Here is an 18,131-nt window from a genome sequence, read left to right as displayed (position 1 = left end):
ATCCTATTTCTTAAATGTCAGTAGATTTGTAGCATTTTTGCTTCTTTGTTAATATTGAAATTAATCATAGTAAAAATTTATAAATTTGTACTGTATATTTTTTGGGTTTTGTTTTGTTTCGTTTTTTTGTACAGACACAGAAGCCTCGAAAGTTTGACTGTGAACTTCCAGATATTTCATTAAAAGATTTACAGTTTCTTCAATCATTTTGTCCTTCAGAAGTTCAGCCACTCCTCAGGTAAATATCATTAGCATTTTTAACTTTAGTACACTTGATCTTAGCCAAAAGGCTGAGAAAGATTATTTTTAACTTTAGTTATCATTTTAAAATACTTTAATTATTTTGGAGCTGTGGAAAGTAGCACTGATAGTCTCAGGAGATGCCATAATATAGAAATATTTTATGATAGACTGATATGCTGCTTTAAGAAGTTTCTAGGGAATATGCAAATGATCAGAAAATGAAGATAAAGGAAATTAGTGCCTTACATGTAATTAATTTTTTTCTAGTAATTATTCTCACTTTGTGTATAGCGTGGGAGATGTCTGATTCATCACTTCAGTGATTATGTCTTAGGTCTAAGCTATTTTTCTGGTGTTGATTAAAAGGGGATGATGGTACTGTTTTTGGGGGGTTTTGTTTTTGTTTTTTTTTTTACATAGATGGAAATATTTGGTTGTAGGCATCCATCTTTTCATTGTGGAATCACAAATCTAATTATATTGCTTTCTGTTCCAGGGTCCCCTTACTTTGTGACTTTGAACCTCTACACCAGCATGTACTTGCTCTACATAATTTGGTAAAAGCAGCACAAAGTTTGGATGAAATGTCACAGACCATTACAGATCTATTGAGTGAACAAAAGGCAAATTAAGTTCTTTCAAATGATTTGTTTCATTAGCGTAAAATATTTGTTGTTACAGCTCTTTAAGCCTATCCCCTCTCTTTTCCAGGCATCCATGAGTCAGACGTCCCCACAGTCGGCTTCGTCACCAAGGATAGAAAGTGCAACAGGAATTGCAACTACTACCTCACCAAGAACTCCTCCTCCACTCACTGTTCAGGATCCCTTATGTCCTGCAGTATGTCCCTTAGAAGAATTATCTCCAGATAGCATTGATGCACATACATTTGATTTTGAAACTATCCCCCATCCAAACATAGAACAGACTATTCACCAAGTTTCATTAGATTTGGATTCATTAGCAGAAAGCCCTGAATCAGATTTTATGTCTGCCGTAAATGAGTTTGTAATAGAAGAAAATTTGTCATCTCCTAATCCTATAAGTGATCCACAGAGTCCAGAAATGATGGTGGAATCACTTTATTCATCTGTTATCAATGCGATAGACAGTAGAAGGATGCAGGATACAAATGTATGTGGTAAAGAGGATATAGGAGATCATGCTTCTCTAAATGTCCAGTTGGAAAAGTGTCGAGTTGTTGCCCAAGACTCACACTTCAGTATACAAACCATCAAGGAAGACCTTTGCCACTTCAGAACATTTGTACAGAAAGAACAGTGTGACTTCTCAAATTCGTTAAAATGTACAGCACTAGAAATAAGAAACATTATTGAAAAAGTAAAATATTCTTTGGAAATAACACTAAATGAAAAACATCAAAGAGAGCTGCAGTCTTTAAAAAGTGAATACGAAGGCAAACTTGATGCACTTATGAAAGAAAGTGAAGAAAATGAAAACAAAATTAAAAAGCTTAAAGGAGACTTGGTATGCCTTGAGGAGGTTTTACAAAATAAAGATAATGAATTTGCTTTGGTTAAACATGAAAAAGAAGCTGTTATCTGCTTGCAAAATGAAAAGGATCAGAAGTTGTTAGAGATGGAAAATACAATGCACACTCAAAATTGTGAAATTAATGAACTGAAACAGTCACGAGAGATAGTGTTAGAAGAATTAAAGAAGCTCCATGTTGAAAATAATGAGAAGATGCAGTTGTTGCGGACAGAACTTCAGTGTTTAGAGCAAAGTCATCTAAAGGAGTTAGAGGACGCTCTGCGTGTCAGGCACACTCAGGAATTTGAGAAAGTTATGGCAGACCATAAAGTGTCTTTGGAGAAACTAAAAAAGGAAAATCAGCAACGAATCGATCAGATACAAGAGTCTCATGCCACAGTTATCCAAGAGAAAGAACAACAGCTACAGGAATTAAAACTGAAGGTTTCAGATTTGTCTGACATGAGATGTAAGTTAGAGGTTGAACTTGCATTGAAGGAAGCAGAAACTGATGAAATAAAAATTTTGTTGGAAGAATGCAGAACCCAGCAGAAGGAGACCTTAAAATCTCTCCTTGAACAAGAGACAGAAAATTTGAGAACAGAGATAAGTAAACTAAACCAAAGGATTCAGGATAATAATGAAAACTATCAGGTGGGCTTGGCAGAGCTAAGAACTTTAATGACAATTGAAAAAGATCAGTGCATTTCAGAGTTAATTAGTAGACATGAAGAAGAATCTGATATGCTTAAAGCTGAATTAAACAAAGTAACGTCATTGAATCACCAAGCATTTGAAATAGAAAAAAACCTGAAAGGAGAAATAGCTGAACTGCAGAGTAAATTGGGCGCAGAATTGAGTGCTCTTGAAAAACAAAAAGATGAAAAACTCACCCAACAGGAAGAGAAGTATGAAGCCATTATTCAGAAACTTGAGAAAGACAAAGAGAATCTTGTCATGAGCCAGGAACAAGACAGAGAACAGTTAATTCAGAAGCTTAATTGTGAAAAAGAAGAAGCTATTCACACTGCCCTAAAAGAGTTTAAATTGGAGAGAGATGCTGTTGAGAAAGAGTTACTAGAAAAAGTTAAACATCTTGAGAATCAAATAGCAAAGAGGTAAGAATTGCTTTAAAATTTAAAATTAAAATATTGGTGATTCAAATTTTAACTATTTATATAATCACAGTACCTTGATTTACTTCCTTATCATAGGTCAATATAGTAATTGAGATATTTTTATAAACTACAATCTTTTACTTTATATTCATTGTTTCTTGTAAACATTTAAAAAATAATAGACTGCATAAGCTCATTAGTGGCTTTTAAAAATGGCTGAGAATCTTGGATTTTCAGAGAAATTATTTTTTGAAAATTTCATATGTTTTGGGCTTCTTTCTTTTTAATTCATTAATTTTCCTTTTTTGGTTTGATGTTTTAACCTAATTTCTTCTGTTGAAAATTACTCTTTACCATTCCTTTTAAATAGCATATGTGTGAAAGATAATAGTTTCATCTGAGTAGTGCTCACTTATTAAAGAGTAAATTCCAAATTGACTAAGTGTTTCTTCACTGTTAGTCCCTTGATATTACAATTTCGGTCATTTCCTCTGTGGTTCAAAAGATAATGTCTTTAAATTCCAGGTTTTATACAGTGATGGTTTTTTGTTTTTTGGTTTTTGGGGTTTTTTTTTTGCATTTTTAATATTGTGACTGATATTACTACCTTTTGATCAGTATTTCTGCTCTTTAAACTTCATTGATGGGCTATATGGCCTAATGACTAACTTCTAGACCATTATCAATTAGTTCTGTCATTAATTCTTCTCAGTGAATATATTTGTAAGTTTGAATACCTTATATACTTTAACCTATTTCTTGCCTCATCACTTTTATAATATCTTGTGATATACTCTGCTGTGTACTTTTCATATACTGGCATTCAGTTAAACCTCCCACTCTGTTTTGAAAGCAAGAACTCTTCATGTATTCTGGGCAGATTGGAGGGTTTAATACAAATGTTTAGAGAGCTGGGGGAGCTAAGATCAAGGGAATGACTGCTGAAAATCAGGAAAGCTCTGGGTGAAATATCAGGAAAATAGATGCTGAACTACCCATCAAAGCTGAGAGTTATTCATGGCTCACTGGAAAATTGCTGTAGCAACCAAGAATCTCTTCAGAGCCCCAGTAATGTGGCTCAGTCTGCAACACAAAAGGGTAGTTCTCAGTTACTTGACAGGAAGCTCCTCTGAAATTTCATCAGGGTGCACCAAGCTTTCGTGCTCTCCAATCTTGTACATATTCTTTTTACTGGCAAACTTGCAGTTACAAGGGGATTCTGGGAAATACACATTTCTGCAGTACAGTACAGATGAGACTCTAAAAGAGGGATGAGAGTGATGGATGGATGGATGATGATAGTCCAGTACTGTATATACCCCATTTCCAACCCAAGGGTCCTTCTTTTTTCATTTACCCATACTGAACTTCCAAATAAAGACACTTGAAATGTCATTCTTTTCGACATGATTCAGCTTGTGTCTTTCATATCTCCTCAGTCTCACCTCTTCCAAAGGAGTTATTCTTCCAAATAACTTATGTCATTGCAGCCATCCTAGAACTCTGTTCATTTTTCTTTCTGTACAGACACAGTCTCTGTTTGATATACTGTAGGCTAAATACTGAAATACAGGTTTAATTACAATTGTCACAATACTTACTACATATTGAGATACCAAGAGAAGGTATAAGGATAAAAAAAGAAATTCATCCTTATGTATAGACCTAATCGTGGTAGTCTTTATTTCTATAACTAGTCTCATAACCCTAATAGGTATTTACAGCTTCCTTCTATTTTATTACCTTAAACATTACCTCAGCTGACTTTACTTGACCAGAAGAGACTGCCAATAATGATTCCTCCTGTAATACAGGCACTGTAGTTTCTCATTTGACTGTTTATCAGTGGACATGGAAGTGCCAGGAGATACCCTATAAAAGCTTCTGACTTCCAGGCATATTCCTCTGCCTTACTGTTTAGGGACAACTGTTTCTCATTGATAATTAAGTTAAATATCAATATATAACTGCAGCTTCCTTCTTTTTGTGTTGATTCAGTGCTGTGATGAGCCGTATGTATCCCTGTGGTAGCTTAAGCTTCCAGGTGAGTGGGACCCTGGTGGTATCTCCTGGTAAAGGAATTCTTCTTGGAGAAACCAAACTGGCACAATCCAAAGTTGTAGGGATGAGAAGCAAAATTTTTGCTGCTGGCTTATTGGAATAATAGTTATTACAATTTTTTTTCTTGTATTAAATCTTTATTTAAATTCTAGTTAGTTTAACATATGTGTTATTCCAGTTTTTATCATTGGTTCTCCAACCTATATATTCTAACTGTGGGAGAATTAGTTTCACATAGTAATAATCTGATTCAGGGTATGTTCTGCATTCTCTGCTCTAGCCATTCAAAATGACAGGGTACCTGAGTGGCTCATTCGGTTAAGGTCTAACTCTTGATCTCAGCTCAGGTCTTGATCTCAGGATCATGAGTTCAAGCCCTGCATTGGGCTCTACAGTGGGTAGGGAACCCATCTGGTACTGTAATGAATTTTTAATGTTTTGATCCACAGTTTTATCAAACTGGCTGTTTAGTGATTGGCATTTGTGGTAAGATAAGTGATTTCCATGGGTATGTAGCTATAGCTACATATGTTTCACTGTACAATGTAATTCCATGTTTAGAAGCAATTCTAGTAGAATATCATAGCAGTGAATAAGCCTTTTTTGTATGTTCAGGAATGGTAATTTTTGCAGAAATACTGTGGGCATGGAAAGTAATTCTATATGGAGAATAATAGACTGTTAATTGTGAAGATAGATTACTGTTCTCTTTGATAGAAGCAGTCCAGTGTAATCAGCATGCCACCAGGTAGCTGGCTGGTTTCCCAGAGGAGCACTACAATATCAGGGGGCTCAACTGCTAGTTACTAAATACATAGAAGTTCATATTGCTGAGCCTATATGTAACCTCACTTCCTGCCTGTACGGACAGTTGTTCATCAGCCTTTTGACTAGGACTGATTGATAATCTAGAATGTTCAGGTTGCCCATCTGATTATTAAGAGGTTCCTCACAGTCAGACATAATATATTCAGAGAACTTACATATCCTGTACATTTCAAGAGGCTGGTCCTTATTTCTTTTCCAGAAATCTTCCCACCAGATTTCAATCTAGTTTCTTTAAAGTCTCTCACTATCCACCCAAAGGCTGGCCAGTCTCCATGAATCACTGCAAATCTTTGCCTCTGACCATTTGTCCTCTTTAGTAACTTTAGGTACACTGCTTAACATATTGCCAGTGAGAAGATTCCCCTTCACTACTATTCTTTAGAACCATTTCTCAGTGGGGCTCTAATACCTCAACTATACTTTTGAATAGTGTCAGTATATTTTACAGAATCATGATAAAACCAAGCCTGCCAGGTTTTTTTTTTTTTCCACTCAGTCAATGTCAGAATTGTGGTGGAGAGAAAGGAGGCAGTGTAGCAGGAGAAGGCCCCTTGGGAACCTGAAACCTCTTGATCTGTTTATGCCATACTTGTGCCATAATTTGTTTGATCTCATGTATGCCATATCTAACTTGTGATAGTATATTGCCGTGTATACCCAACTTTATGGTTTCATGACCTAGACAGCATTACCTTATGATGGGTAGCTCAGGACACAGTACCTTGGGAGACCATGGTCAGTCTTTCAGTCTCTGCGGACCCAGAGGCAAGCTACTTTACAACAGAAAAATAGTTATGGGGGCGCCTGGTGGCTCAGTGGGTTAAGCCTCTGCCTTTGGCTCAGATCATGATCTCAGGGTTCTGGGATAGAGCCCCACATCAGGTTCTCTGCTCGGCAGGTAGCCTGCTTCCCCCTCTCTCTCTGCCTACTTGTAATCTCTCTGTCGAATAAATAAAATCTTAAAAAAAAAAAAAAGAAAAATTAGTTATGCACTTCAAAATTCTAAGGGTCTCAACTGTGATTCTCCTATATGACTTGTCAAAAGTTCTATACGTTATTAATTTCCGCTACAGACACTTCAAACATCTTCTGGGAGATGTGGGTCAAAGGGCAAAGCAACTTGCATGTTGCCCTGGACCTTACACAGAATAGGGAATTATTTCATTAATGAGTCTGAGCAGCACACCCAGTTGTACTGTACATTTTGCCTCCAAAATTCAGAGATGATCACCTACAATGTAGTTAGTCCCTTCACCTTAGAGGGGACATCTCATATGATTGGACCACTGAATACTAAGAAATTTCACTGTACTGACAAGCTCCTGAATTTTCATGGTCATTATTGCTCATCCTCTGGCACTCCTTTGTCGTCACCTGGTAGCTGAGGTAGTTGCTACTTCCTAAGGAGCTACTCGGCCTAAGGAGCATAAATGCCATAAATGTATTGGATTAATATGATATCTTTTCCCCGCCTCCTCTCAGATTAGTATTGATATTTTGAGGAATAGCATGAAGACCAGTATCCCTGCCAACTAGATTTTTCTTAATTTGTATTTATTTTTTAAATTTCTTTTCAGTGTTCCAAAATTCATTGTTTATGCACCACACCCAGTGCTCCATGCAATATGTGCCCTCCATAACACCCCCAACCAGGCTCACCCAACCTCCTCCCCCCTCCAAAACCCTCAGATTATTTTTCAGAGTCCACAGTCTCTCATGGTTTGTCTACCCCTCCAATTTCCCCCAACTCCCTTCTCCTCTCCAGCTCCCCATGTCCTCTGTGTTATTCCTTATGCTCCACAAATAAGCAAAACCATAATTGACTCTCTCTGCTTGATTTATTTCACTCAGCATAATCTTTTGTTGATACAAAAGTTGGATATTCATCCTTTTTGATGGAGGCGTATATATGCCTAGTATATATGGACCACATCTTCTTTATCCATTTGTCCGTTGAAGGGCATCTTGGTTCTTTCCACAGTTTGGAGACTGGCCATTGCTGCTATGAACATTGGGGTACAGATGGTCCTTTTCACTACCTCTGTATCTTTGGGGTAAATACTCAGTAATGCAATTGCAGGGTCATAGGGAAGCTCTATTTTTACTTTCTTAAGGAATCTCCACACTGTTTTCCAAAGTGGCTACACTAACTTGCATTCCCACCAACAGTGTACAAGGGTTCCCTTTTCTCCACATCCTCTCCCAACACATTTCATTTACGGTCTTGTTAATTTTGGCCATTCTAACTGGTATAAGGTGGTTTTGATTTGAATCTCCCTGATGGCCAGTGATGATGAACATTTTTTCATGTGTCTGTTAGCCGTTTGATGTCCTCATTAGAGAAGTATCTATTCATGTCTTCTGCCCATTTTTTGACATGATTATCTGTTTTGTGTGCATTGAATACTGGATTTTTTTTTTAACGATTTTATTTATTTATTTGACAGAAATCACAAGTACACTGAGAGGCAGGCAGAGAGAGAGAGAGGGAAGCAGGCTCCCTGCTGAGCAGAGAGCCCGATGTGGGACTCGATCCCAGGACCCTGAGATCATGACCTGAGCCAAAGGCAGCGGCCTAACCCACTGAGCCACCCAGGCCCCCTGAATACTGGATTTTAACAGAGAGCTAGAGAACTGGTATAATCCAGAGATAAGACATTGGAAGTGTGTTGCTGTTGTTGTAGGTAAAATCTAACTGCTGCTTGTGGTCTATACTACTAGAGGTTGCAAACTGCCCTGTGGGAATCCAGCTTATCACTTGTTTTTGTAAATACAGCTCTATTGGAATATATACAGATGCCCGTTCCTTTACCTATTTATTACCTGTGGTTGCTTTTGGAAGAGTTGAGTAGGTATGACAGATGATCTCACTAAAATGTTTACTTTTTCCCTTTAGAAAAAGTTTGTCAGCCTCTAGTATGTATTATGAAGAGGGAAGAAATCACTAAGTCACTAGCTCCATGTCAGGCAGTAATGGCCTTGTTGATTTACTCCAGCAGAGGGGTCATATGTGAAATAAGTTTCCTTGGAGTCACTACCTGATTAAATTTATGAGGATCCATTGCTTATTGTTGTATATTTTCTATAGGACACATAGTTAAGTTGAATAAGAACATTATAAAAATTGCCCTTACATCCTGTGAAATGAGAGACTGTTTTAGAGATTTTACTTGGCTTTTTTATCATAATAGTTCCTTAGTTCCATGAGTAAGGGAACCAACAAGGAGTCTCCAACAATAACTTTCATGTATATCCCACTGGATTCTGGATGTAAAGATGTATTTTATCAATTGTCCATGATAAAGGACCCACTGAACCCAAACCCCATTTATCACTTGGCTATCAGTAATCTCCTGATGGACCACAGTGGTATCAGAACCCCCTCAGAGCCAGTATTCTTTTGTCCCCCAAATGTTGGTTAACTACTTTACCAGAATACACACTAAGCCTGAGATGTGGACACAGGTCCCTATACTAAAGACTATGGAGACAGCATTATAAAACTTTGGCATTGTAGTTGATGACTGACTCAGATGTTGGGGTTAGGTGAGGGGTGATGAAGAGTTTCTTAAAAAAAATTTTTTTAAGTTTTAATAATCCTTTGTCATCCCTCTTTTGTGGCCCTGTGGATAGCCAGTGCCAAAGATTTTTCTGGGTCAGACCTGATTGCTGCTCTGGCTCTGCTGCTTGTAATAGTACTGCATCATATCTCTGGTTAAGTGCCACTAATGGGCCTCTACCACTCCAGAATACTGTATTCTCATTATAAATTCATTGAATTTCAGTGATTTTTCTCTCCCTCTGCTATCCCTGTCCTGCAGAGTACTACAGAGAAGCTTTTTTTTAAATCAACATATAATGTATTATTTGTTTCAGGGGCACAGGTCTGTAATTCATCAGTCTTACACAGTACACTGCACTCACCACAGCACATACCCTCCCTGATGTCCATCACCCAGCCACCCCATCCTCCCCACCCCTCTACACTCCAGCCACCCTCAGTTTGTTTCTTGAGATGAAGAATCTGTTAGGCTTTGTCTCCCTCTCACCAACTTCTATCATTTTGTATTTCCCTCTTGCTTACATGTAACTGGAAAAGAGGAATATTTGAATAACTTCCAGATACTTGTGGACATTTCCTTGATACTAAGTCAAAGTCCAATAAATGATTATTTCTTTTTTAATTTTTTTATTAACATATAATATCTTATTAGTCCCGGGGGTACAGGTCTGTGAATCGCGAGGTTTACACATTTCACAGCACTCACCATAGCACATACCTTCCCCAGTGTCCGTAACCCCACCACCCTCTTCCTACCCCTCTCCCCACGGCACCTCTCAGTTTGTTTTGTGAGTTTAAGAGTCTCTTATGGTTTGTCTGCCTCCTAATCCCATCTTGTTTCATTTATTCTTTTCCTACTCCCTAAACCCTCTATATTGCATCTCCACTTCTTCATATCAGTGAGATCATATGATAGTTGTCTTTCTCCACTTGCCTTATTTCACTAAGCATAATGCCCTCTAGTTCCATCCACGTTGTCACAAATAGCAAGATTTGATTTCTTTTGATGGCTGCATAGTGTTCCATTGTATATATATACCACCTCTTCCTTATCAATTCATCTGTTGATGGGCATCTAGGTTCTTTCCATAGTTTGGCTATTGTGGACATTGCTGCTATAAACATTCAGGTGCATGTGCCCCCTCAGATCACTACATTTGTATCTTTAGGGTACATACCCAGTAGTGCAATTGCTGTGTCATAGGATAACTCTCTTTTCAACTTTTTGAGGAACCCCCATGCTGTTTTCCAGATTGGTTGCACCAGCTTGCATTCCCACCAAAAGTGTAGGAGGGTTCCCCTTTCTCTACATCCTCACCAGCATCTGTCATTTCCTGACTTGTTAATTTTAGCCATTCTGACTGGTGTGAGGTGGTATCTCATTGTGGTTTTGATTTGTATTTCCCTGATGTCAAGTGATGCGGAGCACGTTTTCTTGTGTCTGTTGGCCGTCTGGATATCTTTGCAGAAGTGTCTGTTCATGTCCTCTGCCCATTTCTTGATTGGATTATTTGTTATTTAGGTGTTGAGTTTGAGAAGTTCTTTCTAGATTTTGGATATTAGCCCTTTACCTGATTTATTGTTTGCAAATATCTTCTCCCATTCTGTCAATTGTCCTTTGGTTTTGTTAACTGTTTATTTTGCAGCGCAAAAGCTTTTGATCTTGATGAAATCCCAATAGTTCATTTTTGCCCTTGCTTCCCTTGCCTTTGGTGATGTTCCTAGGAAGAAGTTGCTGCGGCTGAGATAGAAGAGGTTGCTGCCTGTGTTCTCCTCAGGAATTTTGATGGATTCCTTTTTCACATTGAGGTCCATCCATTTTGAGTCTGTTTTCGTGTGTGGTGTAAGAAAATGGTCCAGTTTCATTTTTCTGTATGTGACTGTCCAATTTTCCGAACACCATTTGTTGAAGAGACTGTCTTTTTTCCATTAGACATTCTTTCCTGCATTATCAAAGATGATAATGGGCTCTCTATTCTGTTCCATTGATCTATGTGTCTGTTTTTTGACAGCCATACTGTCTTGATGATGACACCTTTGGAATAGAGCTTGAATTCTGGAATTGTGATGCCAACAACTTTGACTTTATTTTTCAATATTCCTCTGGCTATTCAAGGTCTTTTATGGTTCCATATAAATTTTAGAATTATTTGTTCCATTTCTTTGGAAAAAATGGATGGGATTTTGATAGGGATTGCATTAAATGTGTAGATAGCTTTAGGAAGCATAGACATTTTCACAATATTTGTTCTTCAAATCCATGAACATGGATCATTTTTCCATTTCTTTGTGTCTTCCCCAACTTATTTCATGAGTACTTTATAGTTTTCTGAGTACAGAGTCTTTGTCTCTTTGGTTAGGTTTATTCCTAGGTGTCTCATGGTTTTGGGTGCAATTGTAAATGGAATCGACTCCTTAATTTCTCTTTCATCTATCTTGTTGTTGGTATAAAGAAATGCAACTGATTTCTGTACATTGATTTTATATCCTGAGACTTTACTGAATTCCTATACAAGTTCTAGCAGATTTGGAGTGGACTCTTTTGGGTTTTCCACGTATAGTATCTTATCATCTGCAAAGAGTGAGAGTTTGACTTCTATGCTGATTTGGGTGCCTTTAATTTCTTTTTGTTGTCTGATTGCTGAGGCTAGGACTTCTAGTACTATGTTGAATAGCAGTGGTGATAATGGACATTCCTGCCATGTTCCTGACCTTAGCAGAAAAGCTCTCAGTTTTTCTCCATAGAGAATGATATTTGCGGTGGGTTTTTCATAGATGGCTTTGATAATATTGAGGTATGTACCCTCTATCCCTACACTTTGAAGAGTTTTGATCAGGAAGGGACGCTGCACTTTGTCAAATGCTTTTTCAGCATCTATTGAGAGTATCATATAGTTCTTGTTCTTTCTTTTATTGATGTGTTGTATCACATTGATTGATTTGCGGATGTTGAACCAACCTTGTAGCCCAGGAATAAATCCCAGTTGGTCGTGGTGAATAACCCTTTTAATGTACTGTTGGACCCTATTGGCTAGTATTTTGTTGAGAATTTTCGCATCTGTGTTCATCAAGGATATTGGCCTACAATTCTCTTTTTTGATGGAGTCTTTGTCTGGTTTTGGGATCAAGGTAATGCGGGCCTCATAAAAGGAGTTTGGAAGTTTTCCTTCCATCTCTATGATTTAGAACAGTTTCAGGACAATAGGAATTAATTCTTCTTTAAATGTTTGATAGAATTCTCCTGGGAAGCCATCTAGCCCTGGGCTCTTGTTTGTTGGGAGATTTTTGATGACTGTTTCAATCTCCTTACTGGTTATGGGTCTGTTCAGGTGTGTTATTAATTCTTCAAAAAAACAGCTTCTAGTTTCGTTGATTTGTTCTGTTTTCTTGTTGTTGGTGGTTTTTTTTTGTTTTGTTTTGTTTCTATTTCATTGATTTCTGCTCTGATCTTTATGATTTCTCTTCTCCTACTGGGTTTAGTCTTTCTTTGTTGTTCTTTCTCCAGCTCCTTTAGGTGTAGGGTTAGGTTGTGTATTTGAGACCTTTCTTGTTTCTTGAGAAAGGCTTTTATTTTCCTCTCAGGACTGCCTTTGTCCCACAGATTTTGAACCGTTGTGTTTTCATTATCACTTGTTTCCATGAATTTTTTTCAGTTCTTCTTGAATTTCCTGGTTGACCCATTCATTCTTTAGAGGGATACTGTTTAGTCTCCATGTATTTGGGTTCGTTCCAGATTTCCTCCTGTGATTGAGTTTTAGCTTCAGAGCATTGTGGTCTGAAAATATGCAGGGAATGATCCCAATCTTTTGGTACCAGTTGAGACCTGATTTGTGACCCAGGATGTGATCTATTCTGGAGAATGTCTCATGTGCACTAGAGAAGAATGTATATTCTATTGCTTTGGGATGGAATGTTCTGAATATATCTGTAATGTCCATCTGGTCCAGTATGTCATTTAAGGCCTTTTTCTCCTTCTTGATCTTTTCTTTGGATGATCTGTCCATTTCAGTGAGGGGAGTGTTAAAGTCCCCTACTATTACTGTATTATTGTCAATGTGTTTCTTTGATTTTGTTATTAACTGGTTTATATAGTTGGCTGCTCCCATGTTAGGGGCATAGACATTTAAAATTGTTAGATCTTTTTGTTGGACACACCCTTTGAATATGATATAGTGTCCTTCCTCATCTCTTATAGTATTTGGCTAAAATCTAATTGATCGGATATAAGGATTGCCACTCTGGCTTTCTTTTGATGTCCATTAGCATGGTAAATTGTTTTCTACCCCCTCACTTTAATTCTGGAGGTGTCTCTGGGTCTAAAATGAGTTTCTTGTAGACAGCATATTGATGGGTTTTTTTGGTTTTGTTTTGTTTTGTTTTGTTTTGTTTTTAATCCGTTCTGATACCCTGTGTCTTTTGATTGGGGCATTTAGCCCATTTACATTAGGGTAACTATTGAGAAATAAGAATTTAGTGTCATTGTATTGCCTATAAGGTGACTATTACTGTATATTGTCTCTCTTCCTTTCTGATAAGCTACTTTTAGGCTCTCTCTTTGCTTAGAGGACCCTTTCAATATTTCTTCTAGAGCTGGTTTGGTGTTTACAAATTCTTTTAGTTTTTATTTGTCCCAGAAGCTTTTTATCTCTCCTTCTATTTTCAGTGATAGCCTAGCTGGATATAGTATTCTTGGCTGCATGTCTTTCTCATTTAATGCTCTGAGTATATCATGCCAGTTCTTTCTGGCCTGCCAGGTCTCTCTGGATAAGTCCGTTGCCAGTCTAATATTTTCACCATTGTATGTTACAGACTTCTTGTCCCGGGCTGCTCTGAGGATTTTCTCTTTGTTGCTAAGAGTTGTAAATTTTACTATTAGATGATGGGGTGTGGATCTGTTCTTATGGATTTTGAGGGGGGTTCTCTGCGCCTCCTGGATTTTGATGCTTGTTCCCTTTGCCGTATTAGGGAAATTCTCTCCAGTAATTCTCTCCAATATACCTTCTGCTCCCCTCTCTTTCTTCTTCTGGAATCCCAATTATTCTAACATTGTTTCGTCTTATGGTGTCACTATATCTCAAATTCTCCCCTCGTGGTCCAGTAATTCTTTGTCTCTCTTTTGCTCAGTTTCTTTATTCTCTGACATTTAGTCTTCTATATCATGAATTCTCTCTTCTGCTTCATTTATCCTAGCAGTAAGACATCCATTTTTGATTGCACCTCATTAATAGCTTTTTTGATTTCAACTTGGTTAGATTTTAGTTCTTTTATTTCTCCTGAAAGGGCTTTTATTTCTCCTGACAGGGTCTCTCTAGTATCTTCCACGCCTTTTTTGAGCTCGGCTAGCACCTTCAGAATCATCATTCTGAACTCTAGATCTGACATATTACCAATGTCCGTATTGATTAGGTCCCTAGCCTTCGGTACTGCCTCTTGTTCTTTTTTTTGTGGTGAGTTTTTCCACTTTGCCGTTTTATCCAGATAAGAATATATGAAGGAGCGAATTAAATACTAAAAGGTTGGTAAAGACCTCAGGAAAATGTGCTTTAACCAAATCAGAAGAGACACCAAATTATGGGGGGGAAATAGGGGGTAAAAAGAAGTTCAGAACAAAAAAATTTAAAAAAAAGAAAAAAATATTAAAAAAATATTTATATTAGACTGGTGAATTGAACAGGGTCACCCACTTAACTTTCAGAGTATTTGGTCTCTTAGAAGAAACTACCTCCCAAAATTTTAAAGAAAGAAAAGCATATATAAAGGTAAACATAGTGCAGGGATGGAATATGACTTACAAAGATGAAAATGTTTTTTAAAATAATTTCTAAAAAAGGAGTTGATAAGTTGGTTGGGAGAATAAAGAAAAAGGAAGTGGAGAGAATTTGCTCAGGCTGGAGACCAGAATAAAGACTTGTGCTAGATTTAGGGTATATTTTTATCTATTAGAAGAAGTTGTATCCCAAATTTTTTTAGAAGAAAAAACCCTATGTATATTCAAAAAATAAAGTTAGATACAATGAAGGATAAAATATGACTATAATAATGAAGGTTCATAAAACATTTTTTTATGAAAAGTATTGTTAAGATAAACTAGTTTACAAAATATTAAAAGAGGAACGAGTAAAAGTTAAAATTTAAAACAATTTTAGCATAAGAAAAAGTAAAGTTTTAAAATATTTAAGTTTGCAAAACTTAAGAATCATGGGGAGAAAGCTATGAATTCCATGTTTTGCTTTCTCCTCTGGAATTCCGCTGTTCTTCTTGGTAAGTGAACTTGGTCTTGGCTGGATTTCTTGCTGATCTTCTGGGGGAGGGGCCTGTTAGTAGTGATTCTCAAGTGTCTTTGCCAGAGGACAGGAATGAAAATGGCGGCCTTCCAAAATTAGCAAGATAGGAAACAACATGTGTTGGAGAGGATGTGGAGAAAGGGGAACCCTCTTACACTGTTAGTGGGAATGCAAGTTGGTGCAGCCACTTGGGAAGACAGTGTGGAGATTCCTCAAGAAATTAAAAATAGAGCTTCCCTATGACCCTGCAATTGCACTACTGGGTATTTACCCCAAAGATACAGATGTAGTGAAAAGAAGGACCATCTGTACCCCAATGTTTATAGCAGCAATGGCCATGGTCGCCAAACTGTGGAAAGAACCAAGATGCCCTTCAATGGACGAATGGATAAGGAAGCTGTGGTCCATGTACACTATGGAGTATTATGCCTCCATCAGAAAGGAAGAATACCCAACTTTTGTGGCAACATGGACGGTACTGGAAGAGATTATGCTGAGTGAAATAAGTCAAGCAGAGAGAGTCAATTATCATATGGTTTCACTTATTTGTGGAGCATAACAGATATCATGGAGGACATGGGGAGTTAGAGAGGAGAAGGGAGTGGGGGGAAATTGGAAGGGAGATGAACCATGAGAGACTATGGACTCTGAAAAACAATCTGAGGGTTTTGAAGGGGTGGGGGTTGGGAGGTTGGGGGAACCAGGTGGTGGGTATTAGAGAGGGCACTGATTGCATGGAGCACTGGGTGTGGTGCAAAAACAATGAATACTGTTATGCTGAAAAGAAATTAAAAAAAAAAAAAAGAAATGGCGGCCTTCCAGTCTCTGGCCCAGAAGAGTCGAGAGTTCAGGGCCCCACTCCTCTGTGCACCCTCAGAATAAAGCGCTCAATCACTCGTCTCCCTGGCCACCAGCTGCACTCCGAGCTTACCCAGCCTGTGATCAAGTATCTGTCTCTGGCACACAGCTCCGCCTGGAATCTCCAAGCCCCACAGATCCCTGTGCTCTTCCGGGGGAGGGGGTGTCTCCCTGGATCTTGTGGGGTCCCTGCTCACACAGCAGTGGTCTGTGTCACGGATCACAATTTAAGGTAACCCTGAGTTAAGAGCTCATTCCTCGGCTCCGTCTCTTTAGCCAGCTTCCCTGCTCTAATACCTGCGAGCTCTGCAATACTCCGACACCCCTGATCCTTCTGTGACCCCACAGGACCTGAGACCATGCTGTCCCCGCATGGGCTTCACCCCAGCTTAGCCTCTGGACTGATGTCCCTCAGTGGAGCAGACTTTTTCAGTTATGATTTTGTGCTCTGTTTCTCTGACACTTGCCAGGAGCCGGCCCCTCCCCCTGCAGTCTTTATCTTCCCATTGCTTTGGATTCACTTCTTTGCTGGTCCCACCTTTCAGAAAGTGGTTGATTTTCTGTTTCTAGAATTGCTGCTCCTCTTCTCTTCGATCTCCTGTTGGATTTGTAGGTGTTCAGAATGGTTTGATAAGCTAGCTGATCTCCTGCTCCCTGTTGTCATCTCAGCCTGCTAATTCCCCACTACCTTGACTCCTCCCTCTCAATAAACGATAAGTTCTTTTTTTTTTTTTTTTTTTTTATTTATTTGACAGAGAAAGACATCACAAGCAGGCAGAGGCAGAGGGAAAAGCAGACTCCCTGCTGAGCAGAGAGCCCGACATAGAAACGATAAGTTCTTAAACATAAGTTTCAGGAAGGAATATGAAACTGTCAGAATGGATTGTTTCACGCTGTTTATGCTAATATCTATTGAACTCTGTCTTGCACTTTGGCTATTTTACTCATGCATAATTTTGTAGCACAATGAATTGTCCATTTGAAAAATACAGGCTCACTGAGTTATGTAGATCTTGTAAATACGGTCATATTTTATTGAAAGAAAAATCAGATGTGTTACTGTATCTACCAGTTTTATGAGAAAGATCTTAAGTCCTGCAAAACTCTCAAGCCCATAGTGGCAGGTACAAGTTTTCTAATTTTTTTTTTGTTTTTTTAGTTTTATTTTTAAATAATTTTTATGCCCCGTGGGGTTCGAACTCATGGTCCTGAGATCACCAACTTAGCTAGCCAGGCACCTCAGGGTTTCTAAATTTTAATTTATCTTTAAATAATGACATCTTAACCATTGGTAATAAATTCTGTCATTTGTTCATTGACGTTAATAAGCTCACATTAGTCATTCTTAAGAATATGTTGAAAAATCTAAATAACCAAAGATTGTCATTTTTATTTTTTTTAAAGATTTTATTTATTTATTTGACAGAGATCATAAGTAGGCAGAGAGGCAGGCAGAGAGAGAGGAGGAAGCAGGCTCCCTGCTGAGCAGAGAGCCCAATGCAGAGCTCAATAGGGGGCTTGATCCCAGAATCATGAGATCATGACCTGAGCCTTAGACAGAGGCTTTAACCCACTGAGCCACCCAGGTGCCGCAGATTGTCGTTTTTCAAATAGAAATAGTAGAGCATGAAAAAGTAGCTAATTCAGCACACACCAAAGGAATTATACAAGTACTTTTCCGTG

The 18,131-nt window shown here is 38.1% G+C and overlaps 1 protein-coding gene across 3 annotated transcripts in view; it reads left to right on the top strand.

The window, feature by feature from the left end:
* Positions 1 to 18,131, top strand: part of RB1CC1 (RB1 inducible coiled-coil 1) — a 98,774-nt gene that overhangs the window by 48,471 nt on the left and 32,172 nt on the right. For all 3 annotated transcript variants that reach the window (XM_059394575.1, XM_059394574.1, XM_059394573.1), the window contains exons 13-15: positions 135 to 238; positions 740 to 866; positions 955 to 2,855. In XM_059394575.1, coding sequence (XP_059250558.1) covers positions 135 to 238; positions 740 to 866; positions 955 to 2,855 — 2,132 coding nt within the window. The remainder of the gene's footprint in view (positions 1 to 134; positions 239 to 739; positions 867 to 954; positions 2,856 to 18,131) is intronic.

This window comes from Mustela nigripes, chromosome 3 (genome assembly GCF_022355385.1).
Source record: "Mustela nigripes isolate SB6536 chromosome 3, MUSNIG.SB6536, whole genome shotgun sequence".
Lineage (NCBI taxonomy): Eukaryota > Metazoa > Chordata > Mammalia > Carnivora > Mustelidae > Mustela > Mustela nigripes.
This window is presented reverse-complemented; position numbering and strand designations above follow the sequence as displayed.